Source organism: Catharus ustulatus, chromosome 3, assembly GCF_009819885.2.
Source record: "Catharus ustulatus isolate bCatUst1 chromosome 3, bCatUst1.pri.v2, whole genome shotgun sequence".
NCBI classification, from domain to species: Eukaryota; Metazoa; Chordata; class Aves; order Passeriformes; family Turdidae; genus Catharus; species Catharus ustulatus.
Genome location: NC_046223.1, coordinates 58,532,585 through 58,559,448, shown reverse-complemented (window position 1 = coordinate 58,559,448; position 26,864 = coordinate 58,532,585). Strand labels below are relative to the sequence as shown.

The window sequence follows — 26,864 nt, the reverse complement described above, 5'->3', positions numbered from 1 at the left end:
TTGAAAGACAATGATTTAAACATCCCTATGGAGCATCAAACAAAGGGTGTTTAAAAGAAACCAGTATCATAGCTCAACACATATTAAAAGTCTCTTTATTGTGTTTTTTTTCTCTTTACTCGACAGTGTTATTTCTTAAGAATAAATATTAACAGGTGAAAGGATCCCTGCTGAGCCTGCAATTTCACGTTCCTTGTAGCAGTAGGACCGTCATAACCAACTCCTTTCACGGTTGCTTGTTCCCTGCCCTACCCTGCTGCTTCTTGCTGGGCAGCACATCAGCCTGCAAGGCCACACTGCCCTCCAGCGGAGCTACCTGCCCGAGTGGGAATCACCACTTCCCATCTTCTACATCCTGGATGTTGCCAGCAGCAACATTGGCTTCAGTGAGGCTCTTCCTGGCTCATCTCCATCTCTGCACAATCTGTGAGCTGTTCAAAACTCTCTGCAGAGCTAAAATAAGGAACAGTTTGACAGAAAAATAGCATTTTTTAGGACTGGTTGGTTTTCACTTGAGTCCATTCAACATGTAACTTAGCAAACATCATGATGTCCAAATAGTGGAGGAGAGGTGAGAGCAGGAATAATGTCTCACAATAAATGGTGTGTCCATGTGCACCCTGACACAACCAGCCACCTGGGGAGCTGAGCTGAACTGTTGTACTCTGTCTCGGAGCAGAACTGAAGCTCTGGAATTTAAAAAAAAAAAAAAAAAAGTAGAAAAAAAAGAGCATCAAAGCAGTAACTAACATCTGAGGTGGTAGCACCTTTAGCAGCTTCAGTCATTTTGGAAATGAACTAGTGACTATACCCTAAACCACAGATACCTCAAAAACAGACATTACCCTGAACTAGGAAAGGTTTGCTCTTTTGTTTTTCTCTACTCTGAGAACATTCTGGACTAAGGAAGATTAAATAAAACCCACATTTAAGGAAATTATACTGGTAGATGAAGATCCTAAAGAAGCTTTAAAATGGGCATCACTAAATTCTGTAAGATTTTTTTTTACCTCAAAAGACTTCTATACTTTGAAGTAAATTGATTTTAAATCTATTACTCTTATACAAGAGAATAACAAAATCAATATCACTTACAATAAGCTTTACAATAATAGTCACATTATAATAAACTGGGAAAAAAATCCAGTACGTAGAGACTTTTTGTGCTAAATCCACCTTAAGTTTTATTAAGCTCATTGTTCACCTGTGTGATGGATGTTTTAGTCTGATAAACGGAATACATTGCTTGGTTTTTAAACTGATTCGGCAAGAGCTCATCCAGGAAGACCAAACACCAACAACCTTTCACCTTCAACTCAATAAATCATATCCCATTTAATTCAGTTTTTATTCAATGAAATGATGTATAAAAACTTACAAATCTGAGAACTTAACTATACACAAAAAGATGATATTCAGTTTAAACGTATACACAGAGAAGAGCTGTGATTTGTGACTTGCCCTCTCCCACCCCTCCCCCCAAACACACACCGTCTCCATTTATGATGGGGTACTTTTTCTGTCCACTTACACCTTCTGTTGGCCCAGTAATTGCTCAGTGGGCTTCACTGCTGCTGTCAGTTTAGGTTTTTAGGCTACCAGCAAAAAATCTGGGCATCTATATAAAATAATAAAAATCAACAACTTGATTTTTAACACAAAGATGCAGTACTACCATCAGCAGTAACTAAAACTACAGAATTCACCCTTTCAGTTTTTGCAGGCTTTGTTTTGGCTTTCAAAATAACAGGACTCTCATAGAGCAGAATTTCCCAGCCAGCACTACAGATTCATTTTAAAACAACCATGATCCCCTGTTGCTAGAACAGCACTTTTCTTCCCTCTTAACTCATGCCATTAGACGAAGTGAAATCACAGACATTCCTTGCCTGAGTAAGGGAATAAAGCTTTTCTCTCTCCTTTCATCCAGAATGACTCAAACCTCTGTATAGCTAACAACACACACGTGTGCTGCACTAATGATGGTGCAGTGCTCACCAGTACGCCACTTCTCTAGTTTCCTTGGTAGCTTGGGTGACAACACTTACCTATTGGCTTCTCTTCAACAGGTCAATAAAAATGCACACAGCTCAGGACTTTTCAAATTTGGTTAAAAGCAACCTGTGCAATGACCAGATTTGTCAAACAACTAGAAGACATTCCAGGCTGAATCTGAGAGTAGACGGCCAGTTACTTAAAAAGGATGTGTGCATTTATTTACCTGTACCAAATATACACAGACACTTTATATATATATAAATCTTTATACATATACAGTATTTATATATATATATATAAAGATTGCCATCACATTACTATTACAGCTACTTAAGTCAAAATTTGACTAAGTAACGACTTTGCTTGACTCTGAAACAGATACCCAAAGGCATACTTGAAGGAAAACATACGGCTAAAAGAAAACCAACACCCTCAGTTCTTTATAACTCAATGAGCAGAGTTTTCTGCATTACTTGAGAAAAGTTCTGAGGGCTTAGGTTATAACCTTAACTTGCATGCAGACTTGTAAAGAGCACGGTGTTTAATCTGCCAGATCTCAAAATGCCTTCTACCAGGGAAACTAAAACACATATATCCTTTGCTTACCAAACTGATACTCTGTTTCTCATTACACTCATCATTGTATCTAAATACACTTTAAAGCAATCTAAATTTTGTTTAAAATCTATTAAATTTGGAATAACTAATACTATCAACATAGTTAGCTGGATTGTTTTTTCACATGTTCCTTTGTATTAAAATCAATTTTGTTGTGGTTTGATGCAAGAGCTTTTTGTTTGTTTTGGTGGGAGAGGCAAAGTCCAATTTCCTAATGTGCCAGTACAGTTCTGGTTGCTGAAGACAAAGGGTGGGAAGGAGGTTGCTGGAAAAGATGGTAGGGGTAAGTGAGGTAAGAGGTAGGGGGAGGAAAAAATTGATTTAATAAAAAATGAGTAAAGAAACTTAAAAAATTGATATAGGTTTCACATTCAGTCTAACAACACTGCTTCCTGCTCCTTTTTGATGGAGGCTAACACTGCATTATCAGTCTCTGTGGCTTCTGTGTCCCCACCACCTAACAGAATGGAGCGATCTTCTTCTAGTGTAAAGACAGAGTTCTGATTTTGGCACGAATGTTTGACTACTTCATTGGGAGTTGAAAAAGTTTTGTCACACAAGTTACATTTGTAGGGCTTGTTGGTCTGTACTAACATGTTGTCCATTTGACTGCCTTCCTCAAAAGTACAGAGCTCCAGAGTCTGTTTATCCACCATCGTGTATGTGTCCATGCTCTGGTTTAGGCACACGTGTCTGGCAGCCTGGTTAGCCCTACAAAAGCTTTTGTCACAAGTGCTGCACTTGAAGGGCTTGCCCGTGTGAATGTACATGTGCTCCCTCCAGTGGCTTTTCTGAATAAATTTGCGACCACAGATGGAACATTCGTATTTCCGTCTCTTTACCTCCCTCTCTTGATCTGCCTGCTCCAGGTTGTCAATGTCTGCGATGTCGGAGGGGGGAGGTGTCTCTGACTGCTGCTGCCCATCAATTATTGGGGAGTCTGAGATCTGCTGCAGCTCGCTGTCACTAATCATCCCCGCTTCAGGCACTTCCATGGCATCTTTATCAGCTGTGTTGTTACAGAGAGACAAAGAGATATTACTTTCTCCCTGCTGGCTAGATGCAAAGGGAACTCCCGTGTGGATCTGCAGGTGCTCCCGCAAACTGCTGCGCAGGTTGAACCGGCGACCACAGAGGTGACAGGCATAGTATTTTGGGAAGCTTCCATTCCTTTTCATGATGCTTGGCTTGACATGTGCTATTGTGAGAGAGGCAGGCTGCTCATCTGAAGAAGATGCTTCCATATTGGCCTCTTCTCCCGAAGGTGAATTATTACCAGCAGCAGATACCAATTCTGGAGATAGAGAAGATGGCAATGGGTCAGAAGTAGACATATTTGTCCGGGTCACTTGTGGCAGATTTGAACCCAACTGCGAGAGCTGTGAGCCTTCAGAAGCCTGCTCTTGGCTCATCCGTGATGTCTGAGGCCGTGGTTCTCGCCCAAGTTTGTCAGTTGCTGACGTAACCTTAGTGGGATGTCTTATCTGGTGATCTGCAATCTGAATGCCATACAATGAAGATGCTAATGGAAAGACTTGATCCGGGTGAGAAAAAGTTCCCTGACTTGCAAGGCTGGCCTCTTGAATTAGTGGATATGCATGCAGAAACTTTATTCCCTGTTCTAGTCGAACTGGGTCAATGAGTTGTGGTGCCATCTTCCCAGTGTACATCAAATGCAAAAGATAACTGAAGATATCTGGCTGTATGTCGGTCGCTTTCAAACGGACACATTCACTGAAAGGTGAAACAAAATTATATATGTAAGACATAAGGAAAATATTTTTTCCAGTTCTAGGTTATTCAAGCCTTGATAAAAATAGGTGGTTTCTACTTAAATTCAAAAGACAGAACCTGCAATAAATATTAAGGGAAACACTTTAAAAGAGTTAATCTTAGGACCTACTTGAAAGATGACTTCTTTTCTCGGTGAAGTACGTTGCTTGAAAGAAAAGCTGTCCCATTGCAATCTATACTATTTTAAACTGCTGTTATGTTGCAAATATGTTGTCACATATTAGCATATTTTGTAAACTGCAAAGACATTTTCCCCCTTTTCTTGGCTGGATTAAAACACATCTGTAGCTAAATTAAAGCCTGCTAGCACAGGACTCTAAATTCACAGTCCAATAAATTCCTCTCAGTATTTAGCCCTGAAAACACCTAAAATTTATTCTTGCCTGCTGGGCTTCTATGTCCTACTAGGGTTTAGAGCTACAGTTCTGCAAATGTGTGATATTGCGTTGTCCCAAATGCATTATGATCCAGAAACCATGCAGGACAGGGTGTGAATCCCCCCAGGGATCTGATGCAACAGGTGTAACCAGGTGGAGTCCAGGTTCCCTACACAGCAGAACAGCAGCTTTTTTCCTTGAACAGGGAGGGAGAAACAGCAGCACCAGTGGACTGTGTGGTCAGCCTAGCAGTCCCTGGATTACAGCACTCAAAGGGAGATGCTTTAGCTGTGATGCCCTCTTCAGCCCAACAGGACTGAAACCAACATCACCCTCCAGCTCACAGTGTGCCCTATGCATCAAATCTTTATGATGCTCTGGACTGAGACAGCTATCACTGCACTAGCTAAAGCTGTATCTCTGTGCAGAAAGTAAGGCAAGGTTCATAGCAGAAAGAATACCGGGAACATTTTTGCGAGGTCAGCTAACTAACAGGACAGGAACTGAGATTCTAATTATTTTTCATAATTATTTGTAGCTCCTCTGTTAAAAACAAACACAAATAAACCACAGAAATTCAGAAATGGACATGATTGTGTGCTGTGGTCTGAATGCTCTAACTAAGTATGCTACCAAGCTGAGGAGGAAATGATAACCAACTCTTCCATTTCTTGAGGTGCACCCTTCTTGAGCTCTCTCTGTGACTGCTTCTGAATTCAGACATATGACTCAAAAGTAAACTTTGCAATGCTGTCTTCCGAAGATGACTGTGTGCTCTTGATGGAGCATTAAGGATGATAACATCTGCCTGCAGTCCTGTTTCAGAAGTGCAAATGCACTTCTGTCCTAGCAGTTCACTTCTGGCTAAGAACTCTTGGCCAAAGAGTTAAGTGTGCATTACTTAACATAAACCTTTTGAGTTAGTTCAAGTATTTTGGAAAAATACCAAAAAATCTTTAAAGTGATCTTACATTTTGGTGATCTTTTCAATCCCCTCAATGTAAGTCTGTGGTACAAAAATTAAAAAAAAACAACAATAACAACAAAAAAAAAACGACTGAAAGAAAAGTACCACGAAACCCCTTATTTTCCACCATTACGTAGTACTCTATTATTTAACTGACAATAAACTGCAAAGAAATGAAATACATGCACCTTTTTTGTAAGTTTATTTCTCAAAACCTCCCAGCAAGTACTTACTGGACTGTATATAACATTACACAAATGTCAAGAACAGTGTCAAGACAGAGTAGAGGATAGTGAGTGGGGGAAGAAAAGTGCAGGAGAGAAGACAGGATCCTTGAAGTATTCAACTGTAGAAATTAAATTTTCTATGCCTTTTTAAGGATAAAGAATTTGTGCTAAAATATAAAATTAGCATTAATGAATCACAGTTCAACTTCAACATGTTTTAAAGTAAGGTTCAAGTTTGTAGTTAAGACTGGATTCCACTTTATGTTGTAACAAGAGGCAAAAAGAACTTCTGTTGCTAGACTTCCTTAGCTTAGTCAACTGAAAAACATTTAAATGGTGAACCTTTTTAGCGTTACCTGGTTTGATGAACAAACAACATCTTGAAGTAGTTGGAGAAAGAAGCGAGGACAGATTTGTGTGCCTTGAAGTAGACATCCCCAATGGCAACTGTGCAGTCACACAGGAAACCGAACTCTCTCTGAGCATTTAGCTGCTGCAGCAGTATAAGTCCATGGTTGGCCAAATCCATTTTTTTACACTCTGAAAAGCAAATGACTTGCATGTAAAATTTAACAGTAGATGCACAGATGCAACAGTAGCTGTCTCTTAACAGATATTTTCTACAATATCCAGATGCCATACTTTAGCAACAGGTCTTAATCCCAAGTTACTGTATAAAAGATACCTTACACATAGGCAAGGATTTCTCTTTCATGATGGCCGATGTGATTCACAAAGGGGTGAGTGATTTGCCAAGGCTTAAAGAGCAAAGGAGAATCAGGACCTTAGTGTTCTGAAAAGGCATGGTGTGGGTACTTGGATACAGAAATACAAATAGCTAAGGAAGAGAAAGATATATTAACAAGTAGTAGAATCACCTATACAGAGTAGGAAAAAGAAAGCGTTTCGGTTGCCACTTGTCTGCTCAAAATAGGAAAATGGTATTTCCTTTCTGATGTCAGTCCCTCTCACCTACACTGGTGGGAGTGACACAACCCTTTTACCCTGGGTTTTCAGTGTGTCTGTTTACCTTTTACCTAAAAGTTATGGGTCCATCCAGCTGAATCCAAGCCCTGCATTTAATAACTGAACATTTGTGATGGTTATGCCCCCTCCTAGGAAACACCAGTTGCATACCAGATACTTAAACAGTGAATTCATTCTAGGTATTGGCAAGCCCCCTGGACTATCAACACAGGAGCGGCCAATCTTTTCATCTAATAACTATTCATCTATTTATTGAGATCTGCAACAACAGCATTTTTAAGAATGCCTCATGCCTGCCTAGCCAATCAAGAAACTCAAAGGGTGAGAGGCGCAGCTCTGTCCATGGCTGGCCATCAGCACCAGGTAGGATAAGAACAGTGAAATGTGGCACTGACCCTAGGCCAGGATTTCCACAGCCCCTCACCCTCCTGGGCACCTCCCTGTATCAGCTGCTGGAGGTTGCCCACAAAGAGCTAAGAGCTATAAACTTTTCCTCAAGGACTCAAGGGCAGTCTTGGAAGCAAAAATTTGTAACTTTGGGGGAAAAAATAGACATGAAAACACATTAGGACAGTTACCCATGGTTGGATGGATGGATGGATGGATGGATGGATGGATGGATGGATGGACGGAAAAACACAGGGCTTAACAAACTTAATCAAAGCAAATAGAGCTTTGGGCAAAAAAAAAATGGTAAGTATGAAGCAATATAAATCTGTACATAAACATATAATACAGCAAGAGAAGCCAACAAAATTCCTGGCCATGTAATGCCTAGAACAGAAACAGAAGAGAACAGAAAGAGAAGGTGAAACTAGAAGTGGACCAAAAGGTTTATAAAAAGTCTTGGGTGTTTTCCCCTCTAAACTTATCGAAATTTTAAGTCAGGTTCAAGCAGCTAGTTTCTTTTATACAGTAAGAGCATGGCTTTTTGGGAAAGAGAACAGATGTGTATTCCACATATGCCAGTATTTAGTCACTGGAGAAGCAAGTATTTCTACTTGCTGGACAGGGAAGAATTCCCTTGTATTTAAAGCAATAACGAGGCTGACCAAATGCATTCCTTTGCATTCACACGAGATCAGAACTCACTGCAGACAAGGGTGTAAAGACAAAGAAAGAAATACAGAGTAAGATACAGCTGATTATTTTCTTATAGTTAATAAGAGAAAAAGAAGTTAGGTTTCAGCTCTCTTTAGATACATATTCTCCTCCCTAAGCTAATGTTTGGATAACTAAATTCGTACAGACAATATGCTAAGATTCTATCCCTCCCTCCACAAGAGGGAATACTTGCTGTCAGCAGGAACAAAATGCATGCTTGGTGTTATTTAATCCTGCAAGATGCTTCATGCAGGTGATGTTACAGAAAACATACTTGATTCTTTCCCCCTTTAATTTGGATTATTAATGTGCTTTACATTTTTTAAATTCAGTCTGGTTTGTACTTGGACAACAAAACTTGCCAAGCAGAGCAAACCACCGATGTGAGGGCACTCCAAGCCAGACAAGCATTCTTTCTAGTTATTACCGTCCTAAGAGTGTTTAGTTTGGAGCGTCACTCTTACCCCAAACAGCAAGCCCTTCCTTAGAGACCTGAACTGATCTTTTAAAGAAAAGATACATGTGCACAACATTATGTTTTGCATGTATCTGGATGATATTTAAATGTTCCAGCTAAAAGCACTACACTAATTACACTCTGAGGAAATGACAGGGCGGGGAAATGAAAAGAGCGAGGATCAGGTATGCGTGTGCTCAGGAATTTTACCCTTAGCTAAGTAAAATGGTGATTAACGCCGGCAAGGCCGTATTTCAGTGCTGACCGATTCAACAAGTGTGTGAAACACTTGCTGTGCGCTGAAACCCCGTGGGGGCAGTCCTCCCCCGGCCCAGCCCGGCTTTGGAAATTACCTAATCTGTTCGGCGCTGGGTGAGAAGCCACGCGGGGGCGAGCCCGTTCGGGAAGGGCGCTCGCCTCGGAGACCCGGCAGGGAAAAGGGGGCGGCACAAGCCCAGGACGGCACCGGGGAAGCGCCGGTACCCCAGGAGTGCGTGGGGCACGAGCGGCCAACCGGGCTGCCAGGGAACAGCTGGGGCACGGCGCTTCCCGATCTGCTCTGGCACGCCGGGCACCGAGCCCGCGGCGCTGCTCCCGCTCCGACAGCAGAGGGCACCGGCCAGGCCCCGGCCGCTCACAGCCGCGCCGCACCTCCCGCAGCGGCGGCAGCCGCCCGCTCGGCCTTCGCCCTCAGCCCGGGCGGCGGGCGGGGACCCGCCACGGGCCCGGCCGGCGCCGCGCGCCGCTTCCCGGCCTCCCACCCCCGGGGCGCTCCCGCCTCGCCCGGGCCGGGGGCGTGTCCGGCCGCGCGCCCGCTCCATGCCCGGAGCACGCTCGGCCCCAGTGCGGGAGCGGACGGCGCGCTCCCATTGGCCGCCGGGGCGGAAGGCCGGGCCGCCGCGCGCCGTTCTCACTGGCTGCGCCCCGCCCCTCCCTCCTCCCGCTGGCACCGCCCACCTCCCCCCCGCGCACGCCACGCGCGCACGGACGGGACGGAGACGGCGCGCGAGACGCAGCGCGAGCGGAGCCGCCAGGGCGCGCGAGACGGGAAGAGCCGCCGCCGCCGCCGCCAGGGCCGGCCCATCCCAACCCGCCGGGGGGGGGGGGGACGGGGGACAGGCGGGGCGGCCCCGCCCCGCGCCGGATCCCGCTGCTGCTGCCGCCGCCGCCACCGCCGCCGAAGGGGGCGGGAGGGAGGAGGGAGCGCGGGCCTCAACCGGCCGAGCCGAGCCCCGCGCCGGGCGGCACCGGCCCCCCCGGCCCCCTCCCTCTCTCCCTCCCTCTCCGCTACCCACCCACTCCCCTCCGACTCGGCCCGGCCCTCCCCTCGGTGCGCACCCATCCCCCCCCCCGTACCGTGTCCCGGATGGAGCCACCCGGCCCGGTCCGGCCCGACCCGGCCCGGCGGGGATTCACCGGGCAGTTCCACCTCCCGCCCCGCGCCCCCTCGGCCCGCTCGGACCCGGCGGGGCCCGGGGCGCCGCTCGCACACAATGCGGAGGTAGGGCCGAGCAGGCCCCGCCGCGCCCCCGCCGCCGCCGCCGCCTCAGCCCGGGCCGCGGCCGGCGCGACGGGGCCGGGCGCACGTGCGGGCGGCGGGGCCGGGCTGCCCCGCGGGGCGGGCTCGGCGCGGCCGGTGCTCGCTCACCTGGGGGGCGTGGGGGCCGCCGGGTGGCGCCGCGCGGGGGCCGCCGCCGTCTCCGCGCCCGGCAGCAGCAACAACGGAGTCAGCGCGGCGGCGGCGGCGGCGGCTTTTCCTGTCCGGTTACGTTCGGGTCACATGACCGGGAGCGGAGCACAGAGGCTGCGGCGAGGAGCCCCCGCCGTGGGGGAGGGGAGGCGGCGAGCGCTGTGGCGGCAGCGGGAGACACCCAGCCCCCGCCCCTCCCTCCGCGCCCGCCCCACCACCGGGAACGGGAGCGGCCCTCCCGCCCTCCGGGCACCCCCGGAGCAAAGCCGCTGCTCCCGTCCCAGCGAGACGCGCTGTCCCTTTAAAACTCCCGGGCGGCGGAGGCCGGTGTGGCCCCCCTACACCCCTGTCCGCCTCCAGCGCTGCGGGATAACGGGGATCGTGACAGCGTGCGGGGCTGGGATGGGATGAGATGGGATGCGATGGGGCGGTGCTGTGCCGCGCCCGCCGCCGCCTTCCCGGCGCCCGTCCGGCCTCGCCGTGGCGGCAGAGGCTGCTCGGTGCCGCCGCCGGGGGGCCCGAGCGGCTCCCGCCGGGCGGCGCTTGGCGGTGGGTGTGGGATGGAGGGATGGATGTCGCCGGGTGCTGCCCCCGCGCTCGCTGCCGGGCAGGAGTGGCGGGCGCAGGTGCGTCCCTGCGCTTCCCGCGGAGTCGCCGGGGATGTGGGACGGGCGGGTCGCGGTGTCCCGGGCCTATCGGGCGGGAGCTCTGAGAGCCGGTGCCGTCCTCCGTGTCACCCCGGCTGCTCTCCAGGTGTCGTTTATAGCAAGTCTCGGTCCGGTGCGCCGGGAAGGGGCGGCGTGGGACTAGTCTCTGTGGAACTGCCCTGGGCACGCTGTAGCTGAGCTGTCAGATGGGAGGTTACAAGTTCAGTTGTCAAAAAGAGTGATTCAGAGTACAGAAGTGGAAAGGTTGGGTCTGCTTGTGGTCTGTTCAGCTGGACGCATGTTATTTGAAGCAGGTATTCTTAACTTGCCTTTTTTAGGGATTATATGTAAAAATCAATATATAAAAATCACATCTTCAGCTTCCCACAGCAGCAGGCTTGTGGTGGAGTGCAGAGAAGGTTGCTGTAGCAAGGCCTCGTTTTATCCAAATCCAGGGCATGCTGTAGAGTAATCCATGGATGCTTATAAAGCTGCATAAGGAAATGCACCAACAGATACACCTGGAAATATATATATGTCCACGATACATGGAAAATATTGTCGGTCTTGAAGAAGTTAAGTCAGCTGTTAGCGTGGAGCAGGGATGCTGTCTTCTACGAGAGACTGGGAGGACCTTGGATGTGATTTCCTCAGGCAGGCAATCAGTCCAGGGGGAGAGCCCAGATACATCTGCTAAGTGGAGCAGTGGTGTGGACAGAACCATTTTCAGAGAGAAACTTTGTCCTTGTTGAAGACCTTGTGGGAAGATGTTTGGCCAGTAGTAGTTCAGTAGTTAAAGGGGGTTCCTCTGCATCCCCTGTCCTGCAGCCCTGCTCCTGCTGTCCTCCAGTGTGTCCCCCAGTTGTTCATGGGGAAGAGCATGTGCCACAATGCCAATTGTCTGAATTAGTTCCAGATGATTATTACCTTTTTTAAGGTACTTATTTAAGCAAGCATTTAGGGGCCTAGCTATACCTGGGATGTTGTTTCCATGGTAATTAAATAGATATGCTATGGAAAAAAGGCCCAGACTTTGAACTTTGCATCTTGATAGCAGGTGTGCTGATGGGGAGGAGGAGTGTTGTATCATGTCTGGTTTGTAGGTCCCCAGATGATTGCAGCCATCCTAGGCTATTGTTAATTTTACAGGATCTAAATTGATAAAGAATTAGACCAGTTTTATGTGAGTCTGACTAAGCCATCTCCCACGGAAATTAATGGATATCCTGATAGGCACAGCTTGAGTCTTTGCATCAAATAGCTCATGAATATTAATTTATTTACCCAAGTTAAACTGCATCTGAAAAGTGCAGGTTTTTAAGACTAGTGAAGTCTTTAAAAAAACCAACAAACTAACCCCAAAACCCAACAGCTTTTAATTTTTATGGAGCTGAAGGCTGTCTGCTGCTGTTTCGGTACTTAGAATAAAGCAGTTGAACAGAACTTGAAGACCCTTGAATAGCTGAGATCTTAAAAACATGTCCGTTGTAGTTCAGCACAACTCTCTGGGTTCTGCTATGTGAGCATGTGGCAGAAAGTTTATAGAGTGTATTTAACCAGTCTACTTGGCAATTTTTTCCCCTGAATGGTTCCCCTTGCATTTCAGTTTTGCAAACTGAATACAAAGTAAAGAGACTAGATGGGTATTTGAACTCAATCACTTAGCCTTTCATTATCCGTCTTTTTCTCCTGAAGATACTGAAAAAGTGATATAGTTTTTAATTTAATTGAGTGGGCTACTTAGGAAAACCAGTGTGTTTCTGGCAGGTATCTGGCAGGCTTTTTGGCCTCTTTTTCTCTTTTATGCTGCACTTGCTTACTTGTGTGTTGGCATTCATGTGGGATTCTCCTCTGTGCTGTCTTTGAAACTGGAGAAAAAGGAGCTGTGGTTTATTATTAACAGCTCATAATTCAGCTTTAAATCACCTTTATTTGGACTGCTGTACTTGAATCCAGCAATAATGCAGTTTCTAATCTTGTCAGATTCAAGGCCTGTTGGAATCAGTAGAAAGATGGCTGTATTGAGTGTAATGTTGCTAAAACTTCAGACCTTCAATACTGTCTGACACCTGAGACATGTCACCTGTGTCACAGGGAGTGATAAACATTTACCTGATGCATTTGGGACACCCAGTTTATCATGTGAATCTAAAATATCACTTCTATCTCTTCTTTGGAGTTTTGGGTTTGTTTTTTTAGGTGCATTTTTATCCATGCATCTAAAACTGTAATAAAAATTTATCCATGTCTCATTAAGTGGCATTAATGTGCTTTTAGTTTTTCTGTGCTGGTTTTTCCTCCTGAGTTTCTAGAGATACCTGATTAGGATTTCTTTCCCACTTTTATGACTTTTTGAAAAGACTGTTCAGACTGTTTGAGATAGTACTACACACATCTGAGCACATTCTTAGTTAGGTATGATGCTGTTGATGACAGGATCAGTCCCTAGGTTTTGGTTTTACTTCGGTCTGCATGTACTTGGATTAGAGGCAGCATTTTGTCTGGTAAGATCATATTTTACATTGTAAATGAGCATACTGCTGATGATATAAGTGTTAATAGGATGATGGAAGCATCTGCTAATCCAAGTAAAAAGTCACTTGAGCAGTGGGAGGAACTTGATCCAGTCTCAAGTCCTGTAAGTGTGACTTCTTGGATGAGTTCAGTTGAAATCTGGAGTGGAATAGTGGATTTTTTTTATTGCTATAGTCAAAACCTCAACAGCTCTAGTGAAGATAATTAGGCTCACAGAGCTAAGATTTTTTGTGAGTTTTCAAATTTCTCAGCATTTTTGAAAAGTAAGAGAGCAGAGTCACTGTTCTGAAGAGCTCTTTGCTCTCTGCTCCCTGCAACACTGCTGATGCATTCCCAGAGGAGTGGAAGCCATGGGGATCTGGAAGTTGCATGTCCTAGGCAATGCATGGGAATTTTTCCCAGAAGGTGTGGGACCCTTCTTCACATGGGTACAACTGTAGTAAAACATGAATTTATGTCAATGCTGTAAATCTGTTTTATTAGCACAATTGCCATTTCTAACACTTCCACTTTTGATTTATGCTGGTAAGAAGGCTTGGTGACAAGTGTGACAGCTGCAGTAGCTTCTTGCTAGAACATTGTACCTCTGAGAGTCACCAAGCTTTTAATCCAGGGCTCTGCCCTCCCTCTGTTAGAATTGTGCACATAGTTTGCCCAAGTCTCACCTGTCTTTCAGACAGCATTGTAGGAATGTAAAAGTGATCCTTGGGAAAACTGATGTAAGGGCCCAGCAGCAATAGTGGAATAGCTCTGCTCTTTCTTGCCTTGGCTTCCGTGCTCTTGCTTGCCTTGCTGTTGGAGTACATTCGTGATAGGTGAGTGGCCATCCCCAAGGAGATCTGAGCTTTCAAGTTTTTGTTGCCAGTAGGTCTGGTGGTCTGAGAGGTGAAGGAGATCCCTGGTGTGTGAGCCACCTTTTGTGTAGGTTGTATGAGGTGAAAAGATGAAGAAATGGATCTTTGTTGTTCTGTACGCTAAGGTGGTTTTCTGGTATAGGGATATTAGGAATTGTTTTTACACCTAGTGTACAAAACTAGTTGAGTAGCTGCAGTTTAGACCGGGGAAATAACTTTAACCATCCTTTTCTCAGTACAATATAGGTCATTTGAGGAAATGGTTTAACTGTATGTATAGTTTTTCTTGTTAGGAGACTCATCTCTGTCAGGAATTTTCAGTGTAACCCAACTAACACAGTTCTTGCAGTGCCGATTGGCACTGTTTTCTGCCTTTGGCTTAGTCCAAAATTAGCCTTTTACATGGGCCCTGCCCACTTTTAACAGGTAAAGTTCAAATGTGACAATGTCCTCTTGGCTGAAGCGACGTTTTTAGTGGAGCTTGACTATGAAGTTACAGCAATATATGTACTTGCATGTGTTGTTTTCCTTAGGAAAAAAGGATTCAAACTGCAGTGGTTCCCAAGTGCATTTGTAATACCCATGCTGGTGAGGAATTCCAGAGGAAGCAGCTCTCAGTGCCAGAGCTCCAGGGAGGTGTGTATATGCATCCAGCAGGCAGAGCTGATGTGAACAGTGCAGCAGAGAGAGGGGATTGACTCTGTACTCATGAGTGCTGCCACCCCAGAAAAACAAACAGGTCTGGAATTGAGTCACAGCTCTCAGCATTCCTTGCTGTTTTACAAATAGCTACTCTTGTGACAACTTCCCAGCAAATCTGCCAAAGAAAATCATGTGTAAGTTATCCTTTACCTTATCTGACATAAAAAGCACATTTAGAAGCAGTTTGCACAGTTGGGATCCTTATAAAGAATGGTCTATCAAGGCTCCATATGAAGATTTTTACTGTTCAGTCTTGATTTTGTTAAAAATTCAGAGTTCTGGGTATTTTAGGATTCCTCTCTGATTTTCCTTGCATATTCTGTATTTATTGCTATTGCATCTTTCTTTTCTTTTCCCTCAAGTAACCCTTACTGGTTAGAGCAGACCCATTTTGATGAAGACTCAAACTCTGCAAACTGTAGTAATGTGTTGTTTTCAGTTACACTGGGAGAGCATGTGGTGGGTGAGGCAGGCAAAAGATGGGTGTGTTCTTACAAATAAGGCAGTTTTGTGTTGCTTCTAGAGCTTGAGTCTCATCCTGGCTCTGCCATAAAGCTTCCTCCTGCTCAGGCCATGTGTACATGTGCGCAGGCTCCCCAAGGGATCTCTGGCTTGAAGCAGAAACAGGGACTGCAGGCAGGGAAAGTTTCCCACGTGCTGTGTGGTCACAGAGGGCTCTACTCCCTGCTATATTATGCTGTGAAAGCTCAAGTTACATTCTTGGTGCACTCAATTCCCAGCTTGGTTCTCTGCAGGGAATATAGCAAAGGGATTCTCTATGGAGTTAGCTGCTGAAACAAAACCCCCTCATGCGTGGATACAGCTGCCAGTGTGTACACCATGAGAAACATGGATACATAGTTGTAAAGGTCTGTTAAGACTTAACTGAAGCTTTTGGGTTTTTGCAAACTGTGACTAGCCACTCAATAGAGTAAGCAGGGCTGGGGGCTTGGCAAGAAGCACAGTATGACTTTATGCCTGTGATTTTATCTGCCAAGAGAAACCGATTGACAGTTTCAAAAGTAACTGTGCTACTTTTGTTTTGAGGTGTTGGTAACTCTTACAGTCCTGAGACAGAATACTTAAGATAATCAAGAGACACTTTATGCTTTTAAAGAGCATTTACGAGTCCTCCAATGACTTTGTTAAAACCGCTTTTCTTAGTGGTGCAGTTGGTCTGCATATTTACATTTTAGCAATTTAGTTGAAATACTGAAACATTAAATGTGAGATGAATGGCAACTAATGCTCTTGAGTGTAAGTATTTCCTCAAAGTGGGGGAGGGAGAGCCTGAAAAATATTTGCTGGAAAAATTAGAATTAAAATGTAACCTAATGCTCTGTTATTGGAATTATGTGGTAAGTGGAATTGTAAGTTTTCCTGCTGTATAAAAGATGTAATGTTCTGTTTCTTTAAAACGTTGTGTAAGTGTGCAGTCAGATGTTTTTGCTAGCTGTGCCTTTTATTTTTTTCTCCATTATGTCTGTTTCATGTATTCAACAGGAGTCCAGTATTGCACTCAGAAATAACGCTCTCAGGTGAAGAGAACAGTAAGCTACTGCAACCATACTTGCATTTTTAGCCAGAATTTAGTTATCATGGCTTGTTTAATGACGTTCCAGGAACTTTTAACAGACTCTTTAGGTTCTGTTCCTTATCTGATATACTGGACTAAAGTGAATTTGAAACAGGTGGTAAAACAGCAGTTGTCTACCAGTTTCTGAAAATACATTTAAAAAAAGAAGTTGCTAGGAAAAAATCTGTTCATCTTCTCAGGAGTAAGTAACACTCTGTGGACTAGGAATAGATTAAGAATAAAAAAGAAGAAACTTTTACTTAAGACATCTTACCCTATGCTCACTCCTTGCAACTTATACTGATGAAAATCAAATAGCATGATAAGGTGGACAGAAAAATTCTGTGAATCTTTTTTTAGTTTACTGCGTTGCTACAGGTCCCTGTGACCTCTGTGATCAACTAATTCCTCTTCTATATGAATACTAAATGTAAAAAAATATTGTAAATAGTACTACATCTCAATAAATGTGTTCCCATACAAGTATATAAACACCACTTTCTGATGGGATGGAACATAACAAGAAATATATCTGCCACGTGTAACAAAATCATGCCAGGAGAACAAACAGTCATGCCATCTCCAAGCTTGGGACAATGTTGCAGCTCTCCAAGAGTGAGCTGGTAAACATGAAGGAATACATCATCAATCAAAAATACACAAAGTAGTAAAGTATTCAGCATCATTTTAACTGTTAGGGGAGAAAGCAGTAGAGTCCTTCACCAAATAGAGTCAGCGGATGAGACTCATCCATAGGTTAAGCCCTCTCTAACAGTACAGTGATTGGGAATAATGTTCACAGATGGATTTAAAATTTTTATTTGAGTAGAAGATTTAGAGACAATTTCATGATTCTCCAGAAGCATATTTTCCAAGGAATTTTTCAAGCCTTGTGTTCTCTATTGTTTTGTCTGTTTTCTTCTTCCTGGGTTTGTTCTGTCCTCAGAAAACTACCCTTGCAAGTTCAAACAGAACCTGTGGAACAGCAAACACACTGACATGAATTTTTATTTTATTTAAAAGTCTTTAAACCTATTTATACTATAAATCAGATAATCTGAAAAAGTACCTGTACCTGCAATTTTAAAGTTGCAAAGAACAAATACTAATCCCTGTGTACATCACATTAATACAGTAATCTTAATTCTCAAATTATGAAGTATAGAAATTGCACTTGTTATTATGTTCTTAAGCCTCACCAACCTCTATGGTGATTAGTATTACTATCATCCATTCAAGGCGCAGCGCGTGCTTTTCATTCAGGTGATTTCGCATTAGGTCTGTCAGCTCCATGCAGTGCTGCAGCTTTTCATTCATTACCTGCAAGCAACTACAAACATCACAAATCTGGACTCCAGAAAAGGGATCAGACCACTAAATAAGGAAAGACACTCCACAGAACTAGAAAGAGATTAACACCTCTGCAAAATAGAACAGAAAATTAATAGAACTAAAAGTTCTGTAAGACAAGCAACAGAAGCAGCAGTATAGATGAACCTATTATTTCAATAGGTTCCCCAAAAGAATATAAATTTAGGATATGCATCTACAGGTATTGAAGGGTTTCTGGGTGATACCTGCTCATGAAAACAGTCACAAACAAGATGTAACTTTCTGGAATGCCTCAAAATTAAGTATGTATGATTACTGTACCACCAGGAGAGGTAGTTTTCGTGCTTCTTATTCTGGTTTAGCATTAAACATTATGTCACCCTTCAAGAACTGATGTGAATGATCATGCCAGTAAAAAGAATCCACTTCTCAGTTCTAACTATTTAAAACCTAAGGAAGTAAACAAGTCATTCATGTGAGGCAGGTTAACCTAAAATAGGTAAAGGTGTGAGTGGGCTAATAACAGCTGGAAGAGGGGAGAGTGTGTAGTATCTTATTATTTATTCCCTTTCTGCAATTAAAGCACATTAATGGAGCAATTTGTGACCCTGCTGAGCCAAAGACAACTGATCTGAGCATGGAAGATTCTAACAACTGTAAGGCACTCACCTTAACTCTGCGATTAATGTTGAGAAACTGGCAAGTTTTGTCATAAAGCTCTTCTAGTTTTTCTCTATCCCAGTAGAAGTCTGGTGTTATTAGCAGGTCTGAGCTCAGATTTATACGGTGTCTAAAAAGAATGGGTACTACTGTAGTTCAGGCTTCCTCTTGGTGAATATAGGAGCAAATATTTACATGCAGTTAAATGAAATAAGAAAATTTTCCTGTAATTCTACATAGAATATGAAAAGAATCTTCTTTCATAGTAAAAATACAATTGGAGTGATTATTTAAAATTGTTCACATCTCTGGAAACTTTTCTGGGAATACTCTGTTGTGGAACTGTTTTGAACATAAATGACTTTTGCCTTATGCCAACACTGCCTCCTCAATCTGTCACCTTCCTTAATTTTTGATACCTGCAGGAGGTCCTTGAGTATGCTGGCTGCTCACTGAAGTACACAAAATAACAATACAGAACTCCTAAATATAACTGGGACTGTGTGCTGAATGTGTGAGTACAGCACACTCCTCAGCATCACGCTATGGTCTAAGCATCATAAAGTCTAAAAGCTAAAATCTCCTACTCTCAGGATATTGATAACATAAACCTTTGGACACTTGGAACATCATTATTGATTACTGATCAGTCGTTCCAGCATTTGAAATGGGAATTGTTTTTTAATTTTACCTTGGAGATTTTGGTGGGATTTTTTTCCCTTTTTTTTTTATTTTCTTCTTTTTTTTTTTGAGTGTAAGGGTCTGTATTGTCAAAGGCCAGATTTCACTTGAGGGAGGAAAGAACATTAAATGCAATAACTTAGCAGTGGTTTCTGAGTAAGTCAAGGGAAGAACAGAACTCGCAGAAGATTTTTATCAACTCTAGACTGTAGTTAGCAGTTCTACCTACCCTTGTTTTTCCTGGTATCCTTTACATGCTGTAGTATTTATTGTAATTACTAGTTAGGAGACATGTTGCTGGACTCAGGAAAGGAAAAGGGTGTGGTATTTGGTCATTTATGATAGACTGCCTGCTTAATGACTGCAGCTGAAATGCCAGTGTGAGTGGTGAGCCAGTGGGTCCCCTTACTAATGTAAATAGCACACAGACTCCAGTCAAAAAAAAAGAATTCTCTCACCCCATCTCATCCTGCTCTATTTATTGTGTATTCTGCTCTGTGTATCATGCACAATGCAATTTTTACATTCTGTGTAATGTCTTGGGTGTAACCAAAAAAATTACCTTAGTGCAAAGAGTTCTCCAATTTTCTGCATCACATCTGCATGAGAGAGTTTTACCTTCCTTCGTGACTTTAGAATCTGAAAAGTAGGAAGTTCTTCACTGCTTGATCAAGTACCATGTACTAGTAGTTAAGAAGTCCAGAGTTTTACAGCCTAAAGCACGTTAGAATCTTAGAACACATACTGTACTTACTAACATTTTAGTTTTGTTTGCTTAGTGCCTTGCTTCTCTAGCTTTCTAAGAATATCACCGTGCAACTGGTTCCTCCAGGCTTCTCAATAAATCACTGAGTACGTCATCAGTAGCTACAGAAATACTGGGGCATTTTCTATAAATTATTTCCTAAACAAGAGATCATTTGTATTTCCTTCCTGTTGTTTTTATTTTAAAGTCATGACAGTTCTTTTAACTTGCCACTCCTTAGCCTTTTTACAGACTTTCTTCTTACAATAATCAATGTATTACCATTTATTTCCTTCATATTAAAGTAATAAACCCAACGTTTTCTCTTGAACACTGCAAATCTCATTTTTAAATACAACATCATATGGGCTTTGTACTGTAATTAAGTTTCATGAAAAACTTCCAAGTAATTCACTCAAACTCTTCATTATATTCGAGTCAAAGCACATTATTTTCAGCCCAAGTTAGTACACACTGTATTTGGCCAGGTTTTTAAATGCTGCTTGTCCTGTTACACATAGGTTTCACCAGTAGCAAGTGACAGTGGGACAACATGGGAAACATTATTACAATGCAGAACCCCACTCCCAGTCCTTTAAAGGCTAATGATTTCTTGTCCGACCACTGTGCAGGTGTTCTGAGCTTCTCTGCACTGATGCATTTACCATCAAATGTGTTGAACATTCAAATTGCTTTTTTCCAATCCTCAGCTACAGACCTGGACTGATCTTTTACAAAACACAGGTGAAAAGGAGGGGAGAGTTACAATCAAGACCTCACCTCAGGAATTGACTGGATAGATTCCACAAAGTTATCCAGTAATGATTCCCAAATAGCCAGCTTTACTGCAACAGAGAGATGACAAAGCAGAAAACTGTGAGAGGTACATATGCTTTCAAGTAATTGTAACTTTAAATCTGCTGACAGGGCTGCTTCAGGACATGTTGATGCTTACAGATATTATTTGCAGCAAGTTACAGTTTGTACTATACAATCACTGTTCATGTACCAGTGGACAGATGTGGCACTGACACAGCTCTGCACATAGAATCAGCTTCACCATGAGTGCAGCTTTCTTCTCCAAGTGACCAGCTCAGATCCTGGAGAGTTTTTGCTTCAGCTCAGAAGTTGTGTGTCCAAGTGCTCTACTGCATGTGTGAGCCCTCTGCAAATTACATTCCAAGGAGGCTGGAGATAATGAGCTATGCTGGCATCAGGCTGACTTCATGTGGTACCTCAAGAGCCTTCAGTGCATTTCCAGTGTCCTGCACAGCTCTCACTCTCCATTTGTGCAGTATTGATGCACTGTGCTCCAACCACAGAGAGGTAGCTTGTATGGACACATCACCTGCTCCCATTGAAGCGCAATTCAAACTTGAGCAATCTCCTCTTTTGATTTTGGTGAGTGTACTCTTACTGAAGATACTAACTTCTGTTCTATGGAGGCTTTGAGTTCAGCACTGACAACACAAATTCTGCTATGTCTCAGCTTGAACCTAGAAAAATGTTTCTACAAGATCATAATATAACTTGAGCCTTGTTCTTTAGTCCACAGATTCCCAGACAAGAATGAAGTAGTAACAGATCAAAAATTAACCCCATTAAATCAGAAAAAATTAATTGGGGAAGATTTAATTGTGAAAATGAACTCTTCTGTGGTAGTAATCACTAGTATCATCTCGTTAGGACACTGCCAGTAAACCCAATGCTGAGCATTTTGCACACTCATCTTTTGAATACAGAGGCACTGACTTAAATGACTTTAAATTTAGCCCCTGAAAAAAAAAACTAGACAGTAAGCATTTCATCTGTCACCCATTATTTGACAGAGGTTGGTTTCTGCTGTTCATAAATTTGACTAGGGGCTATACTTGCATCCTTTATTTTTACTGAACATTATCTCCTGGGAATACAGTGGCTCTATAAATAAGAAAAAGAACAATATTATTTTTTCTTAACAGCTCTTCCTTCAACAGTCAGAAACCATTTAGTTACAGCGCACTCGTTGATTAAATGGTGTAGCACTTCAAAAATGTGCATTCTGTTTCTCTCCTGTGTAAAGGAGAAAAAACTGCCTCAAAGTACTACTGGAATCCTGACATTTACCCTAAAGGCAGAGGAGGTGGACAGACCAGACTTCCCTTAAAGGCCTTTTCGAGGACAGCCTCTCTGCTACTAGTTCCCAACTCCTACTTCCTACATCATTCAAGGTCTGAAGCAGCAGACAGGTGTTATTTACTCAAGCAGCAGCACAACTGGCGAGCATGACTTCTTCACAGTACCTCCCACTGTCTGCTACCATGGCTAATAAGCCTGCAAAACATCATCTGTGCCTCTGGTCCACATATGTGACACTGATACATCTCCCCAGCTGGGAATAGCTACCCTGCATCACTTCTTTGGCTTTCTCTGTCAGAGGAAATGATGTCAGTATGAACTAATTACCCAAGATTACTGAGAGGTTTCTAATACTGAGCTCTACACTCATTGTTTTCCTAGGATAGTTCTCAAGGGTAGGGAACAGGATGCTCAGTAGAATGCGTATCTTTTGCAAAGCATGTTTGTTAATGCGCTTTGTTCAGCTTTAAAATGGTTTACATTGAATAAGGCAATTCCATTTTACAGAAAACACAGTAAAAGCATTGAAAACAAATCCTCTCAATCTGAAGCACAATCACTCTTTACACAGTTTGTCTAAACCAGATCCCAAGTCTTTTCCAGCCCATCACTGTACAACTCCCATTTACAGTGACATTTCACAAAATTTGTAGCACAGACTACGTAGTACAAACAATATTAACTTACCAGAAAGACAAAGAGCATTTGAAAAGGCAAACTTCTGCAGAATAACTTCATCACTATCCAGCTCAGAATTTAACAAGATTTGTCCTTTATGGAGCTTTGACTGACCTCTGTTAAAACAAGATTGAAGCATCTTCATTGACTGAGCCACCAGCATAGGAACACCAAAGAATAATCGACAAGGCAAGAAAGGCTGGTAGTTTATTTAGATAAGCCATGTCATATCTGTATGGATATTCATCCCCATCCTTGCATTTCACTCATGTTCAGCTTGATGATATTCACAACAAATCACTGAAAATTAGTTCCTCAGTCTAAGACAAATATTATGGCCAAATTTTCCAGGTGCAAATGCAAGTGCAACAAGCTGTTATGGTAATGATAGCATTGCTGCATACACACAGATAATTCAGGGTAAGAAACCTGCTGGCCTCTCTCCTGCTCATTAGCTCCTCTGTTATCTTTCTGTTTTCATTTTCTAATGTCACTCTTATCAACCTTACTTCCTTTCCACTATGATATTACTTTCCCTAAAACCTCTATTGCATGGGGGGCAAGGAGCAAAGAAAAGGGGACAAAAGACTTGTTCAATTTTTCATGTCAATCTCACTATGAAACATGCACAAGCAAAGTGGAGCATGTCAAGAATCACAAATTACACAACTAAATAGTACATGCAGTTTTTGAAATGGTCAGGAAAAACCAAACACCTGTCTCCTTAAGTAAGGTAACCTCATTCATTCAGTTCCTAGTATTAACAGTGTCCTGTCTAGGGGTTGCTTTTTGGTGCTGTTGGAAAATTACAGGTAATTTATATAATAATTTTCATTGTGAAATATTTCTGTAGAGATAATTTTCTTTACATGATAAAAAAACGTTATTTAACAAGGAAAGACAATCTGCCAGGTTTATCACTACACAAAAGTCAAGCTGTAGCTTTTCTAGGAAATGAAGTATATGTAGAAATTACATCTTTGTATATGAACCTCAAGGATACATAGAGAAAGCTTATAGAGAGCATCCTCTTTAAAATCAGATTGTCTCAATAATGCTCATTAGGTTTTTTTTGCTGTGACGTACATAGTTTGTGTTTGGAATTGCTGAAGAGTTGTGTGAGAAGGGAGCTTCTTATTTACAAGATCTATTGTATAAGCAAATCACAAAGGCCACTACCTGCAAGTTTACCAAGACAGAAACATTTGTCAACTCTGATTTACTGTTTTCTTTCTTTGTTTTATTCATTTGGAAAAAAAAAGTAAGGACAACTATATTTCTACTAGCTGAATTATGTTTGCTTGAATTTGGTTCAGGTGCTTGAATTTTGGTTTAACTTTTATATACAGAACGCCTGAAGATACTTACTCTCCTATTCTATAGTTCAGCTCTTCATTCTCCCAATGGACCAGTGCAACTTCATATGGCTGAATTTCATGCTGCTCTAGCACTCGCATGATATTCTTCATCTAAGGAGACAATTGCAGCAATGATTACCATGCAGTAAATTATCACTCTCCAAAGAACTTGCATAGGGCAGGCTGATGAATGCAGCCTACATGCTGAAGTTATTTATCTAACAATGAAGAGGTGTGCTAAATAATGAAGTTATTATTAACATAGTTTACTTCTGAAACTAGTTGTGGTTTGAGAAGAATTTGTAGCTATGAACAACTTCAATGAATCTGGGAAAAGTGAAATGTCATTTTATATGTACACACATGGAATAGGGTAAGGATTAACCACAGCAGCAGTAAGGACAACATGGATGTATTCAGTATTATAACAATGAGCTGTACTAGATTTTGGCAGTGTCTGAGTGTGGGGATGAATTTTTAGGAGAAGTACGTTAGGTGGTTGTTTCTGATAAAATTACTAGCTTGCTGCTAAATCAGCAGTTTTGTTTTTGATTGCTGCTGAAATCAGTAGTCTTGTTTCAGCTACCAGAGGTCAGTTATATTACAGAAACCCTTTACCACTATAAAATTCTGGAAAAATTGTTTCAGCTGCCACATTCATCCCTGTAAATAGTTAAATATGCAATTTTACTTGGACAAGTAATCTCACTGCTCCTTTATTCTCCAGCACACTAAAACCTGATGCAGGAAGAAAGAGCCCTTTTCTCTCACAAAACTTTGTCCTTTGACACTTGACTTAGGATCTCTCATTCTTGTTCCTTTTTTATATGCTACAAGGCCCCCTCAAAAAAATAATCTGTAATTAGAACAAATTCTGAACTAAAAAAAGCACTCACCTACAAGTTTTCAAAAGGCATTTAACTACACAACAGCCAATAAAAAACCAAACCACAAAACCACAATACACTTTTGATACCTAAATTCTTTAGAGTTCAATCTTCTAAGTCATACTTTAAAAGCACTCTCTTTTTAAAATAAAAGATCTTAGTTAATATTTTATCACAAAACTGTACTCTATAAATTTTTCATAAAGCATATTCTCCGGGTTAAGTACTCTAAAAAGATCTGCTGGATCACCTGCAAGAGGGATTTTCTTTGCACTGCAGGGTTCTTCATTGCTTTCAAAAATTGTGGTGATACTATCTATGTAACACAGTAACATTTTTCAATTAAAAAACCCCCTCAACCCTACAGCTGAAATTGCTCTTTTCATAATCCTGAATTCAATATTGGCATGACTAAGACTTGCCATATAATTCAAGTCTTGTGATAAAAAAGGGTATGAAAACATAGGAAGTGTCTGCTCTGAGGCCAGTCACCTCAGCCACACAGCAGTGTCCAGGGGCTGTTCAGCAGGCAAACCTTGCATTGCTTCTAGGCCCAGCCTAATTTTAGAGAAGGAACTAGCTGTGACACAGTAAAATTAATTAGAAGAGATGTTCTGGAGTCGCTAGCTGCAAACTCTTGCTATTACGGGCACTTACGTCACACAACTTTTTAAAAAAACCTCAAAGCTGGTTTTTCTTTTTGCCCTTGCTATTTTGGGAGGGAAGCTCCTGTACAACCTTCCTACTCAGGTATTTGAAACTGGTACTTTGTATTTTAAATTTCTTTTTGTGATCAGTCTGTATTTGTTACTTCTCCTGTTAAGTGTCTGGTAATTTAAAATAGTTTTTTTTTTTCTCTTCCTAGTCATTCTGAGATACTTTTGTTCATTTGCACTGATACTCTATATTCTGTTTTACTGAATTACTTTCAGTTTCTGTTCTACAGACCAGTTTGGGGTTTTTCTCCTTTCATTTCAGTTCATTAAAGTATGTCCATAAAAATACTTCCTCTATTTGAGCAAGTAGTTTGGCAGGTACAGCTTTGACTATGATTTCAATATGCAGAAAGAGGCATTTTTCCTCCTCTTTCATAAATAAAGCTACCAAGGGACCAACTACTGATATGAGTATTGACCAGGAAAACAAGTTATCAAATTTTCAAAGGTATTTAAGCATGTAAAACAAAAGGAGAATTTTCAGAGTACTCTGGTGGGCTGAGGTGTCCAACTCAAAGATCATAAGGAGTTAAGTCAGCTGATCTTCAGTTATACTTGTGAATCAGTAGTGTAGTTACAGCCGTAGCACTCTAAGTGTGCTACAGGCAAGGTTTGAAGGGAAAACTGGTATCTTTTTGTAGGACACCTGACATCCCCCAAAACAGGCAGGAAATCAGAAACATTCTAATTTGGAAACAAAAAGAGTGAACTTGAATCTAGAAATTGATCACAACTGCTCTGTGTTTTCATTTACCCTAATGAAAATCCTCCTGTGAACTTCTATGCATCTCGGTATCATCTATTTAGTACACCATTTAATTTCACATACTCTGTCTACAGATAAGGTCAATACTTTTTGTATCTAGAATCCAGTTTAACCACAGTAGTAAAAATACTTTCAAAATATTAAGTAGCTATAAATACATTCATTAAAATAGATATGCCTCTAACATACCCTTCTAGGTCAGCAAATATCACCAAAATATAGTATGTCAGCAACATATTAAATAATTATAAACTTCCTTCAGGAAAATTGCTGGCTGGTAAAAACACAGAACAGTATTAAAAAGTTGCTTATAATTATTTTTTCCTCTTTTAAAGTTATACAAATGTAAGTCTTTAATAGTTCTAACTTATAAAGGAATAGAATGGAATG

The 26,864-nt window shown here is 42.3% G+C and overlaps 2 protein-coding genes across 5 annotated transcripts in view; both read right to left on the bottom strand.

Moving 5' to 3' along the window:
• Positions 1-77: 77 nt before the first annotated feature.
• Positions 78-10,623, bottom strand: ZBTB2 (zinc finger and BTB domain containing 2). Of its 3 annotated transcripts, none has more exons than XM_033056234.2 (3): positions 10,178-10,623; positions 6,338-6,521; positions 78-4,350 (listed from the first exon to the last, which is right to left on the bottom strand). In XM_033056234.2, the coding sequence occupies exons 2-3, from the start codon at positions 6,508-6,510 to the stop codon at positions 2,988-2,990; spliced, it is 1,536 nt and encodes a 511-aa protein (XP_032912125.1). In that variant the 5' UTR covers positions 6,511-6,521; positions 10,178-10,623; the 3' UTR covers positions 78-2,987. The 3 variants fall into 3 exon arrangements, with proteins under 3 accessions (XP_032912125.1, XP_032912126.1, XP_042635078.1); XM_033056235.2 differs by lacking the exon at positions 10,178-10,623 and adding an exon at positions 8,883-9,114; XM_042779144.1 differs by lacking the exon at positions 10,178-10,623 and having other exon boundaries at positions 6,338-7,431.
• Positions 10,624-17,336: 6,713 nt separating this feature from the next.
• Positions 17,337-26,864, bottom strand: part of RMND1 (required for meiotic nuclear division 1 homolog) — a 20,778-nt gene continuing 11,250 nt past the window's right edge. For both annotated transcript variants that reach the window (XM_033053822.2, XM_033053823.2), the window contains exons 6-12: positions 24,116-24,216; positions 22,757-22,863; positions 20,732-20,796; positions 19,769-19,845; positions 18,535-18,655; positions 17,737-17,853; positions 17,337-17,508 (exon numbers count right to left, since the gene is read on the bottom strand). In XM_033053822.2, the coding sequence (XP_032909713.1) occupies positions 17,476-17,508; positions 17,737-17,853; positions 18,535-18,655; positions 19,769-19,845; positions 20,732-20,796; positions 22,757-22,863; positions 24,116-24,216 (621 nt within the window). In that variant the 3' untranslated portion in view covers positions 17,337-17,475. The remainder of the gene's footprint in view (positions 17,509-17,736; positions 17,854-18,534; positions 18,656-19,768; positions 19,846-20,731; positions 20,797-22,756; positions 22,864-24,115; positions 24,217-26,864) is intronic.

Coding starts and splice junctions, on each gene's coding strand:
- ZBTB2 (XM_042779144.1), bottom strand. CDS start 6,621: ATGGCATCTGGATATTGTAGAAAATATCTGTTAAGAGACAGCTACTGT. Junction 4,351..6,337: donor TTGTTTGTTCATCAAACCAG/GTAACGCTAAAA, acceptor TTCACCTTTCAG/TGAATGTGTCCGTTTGAAAG.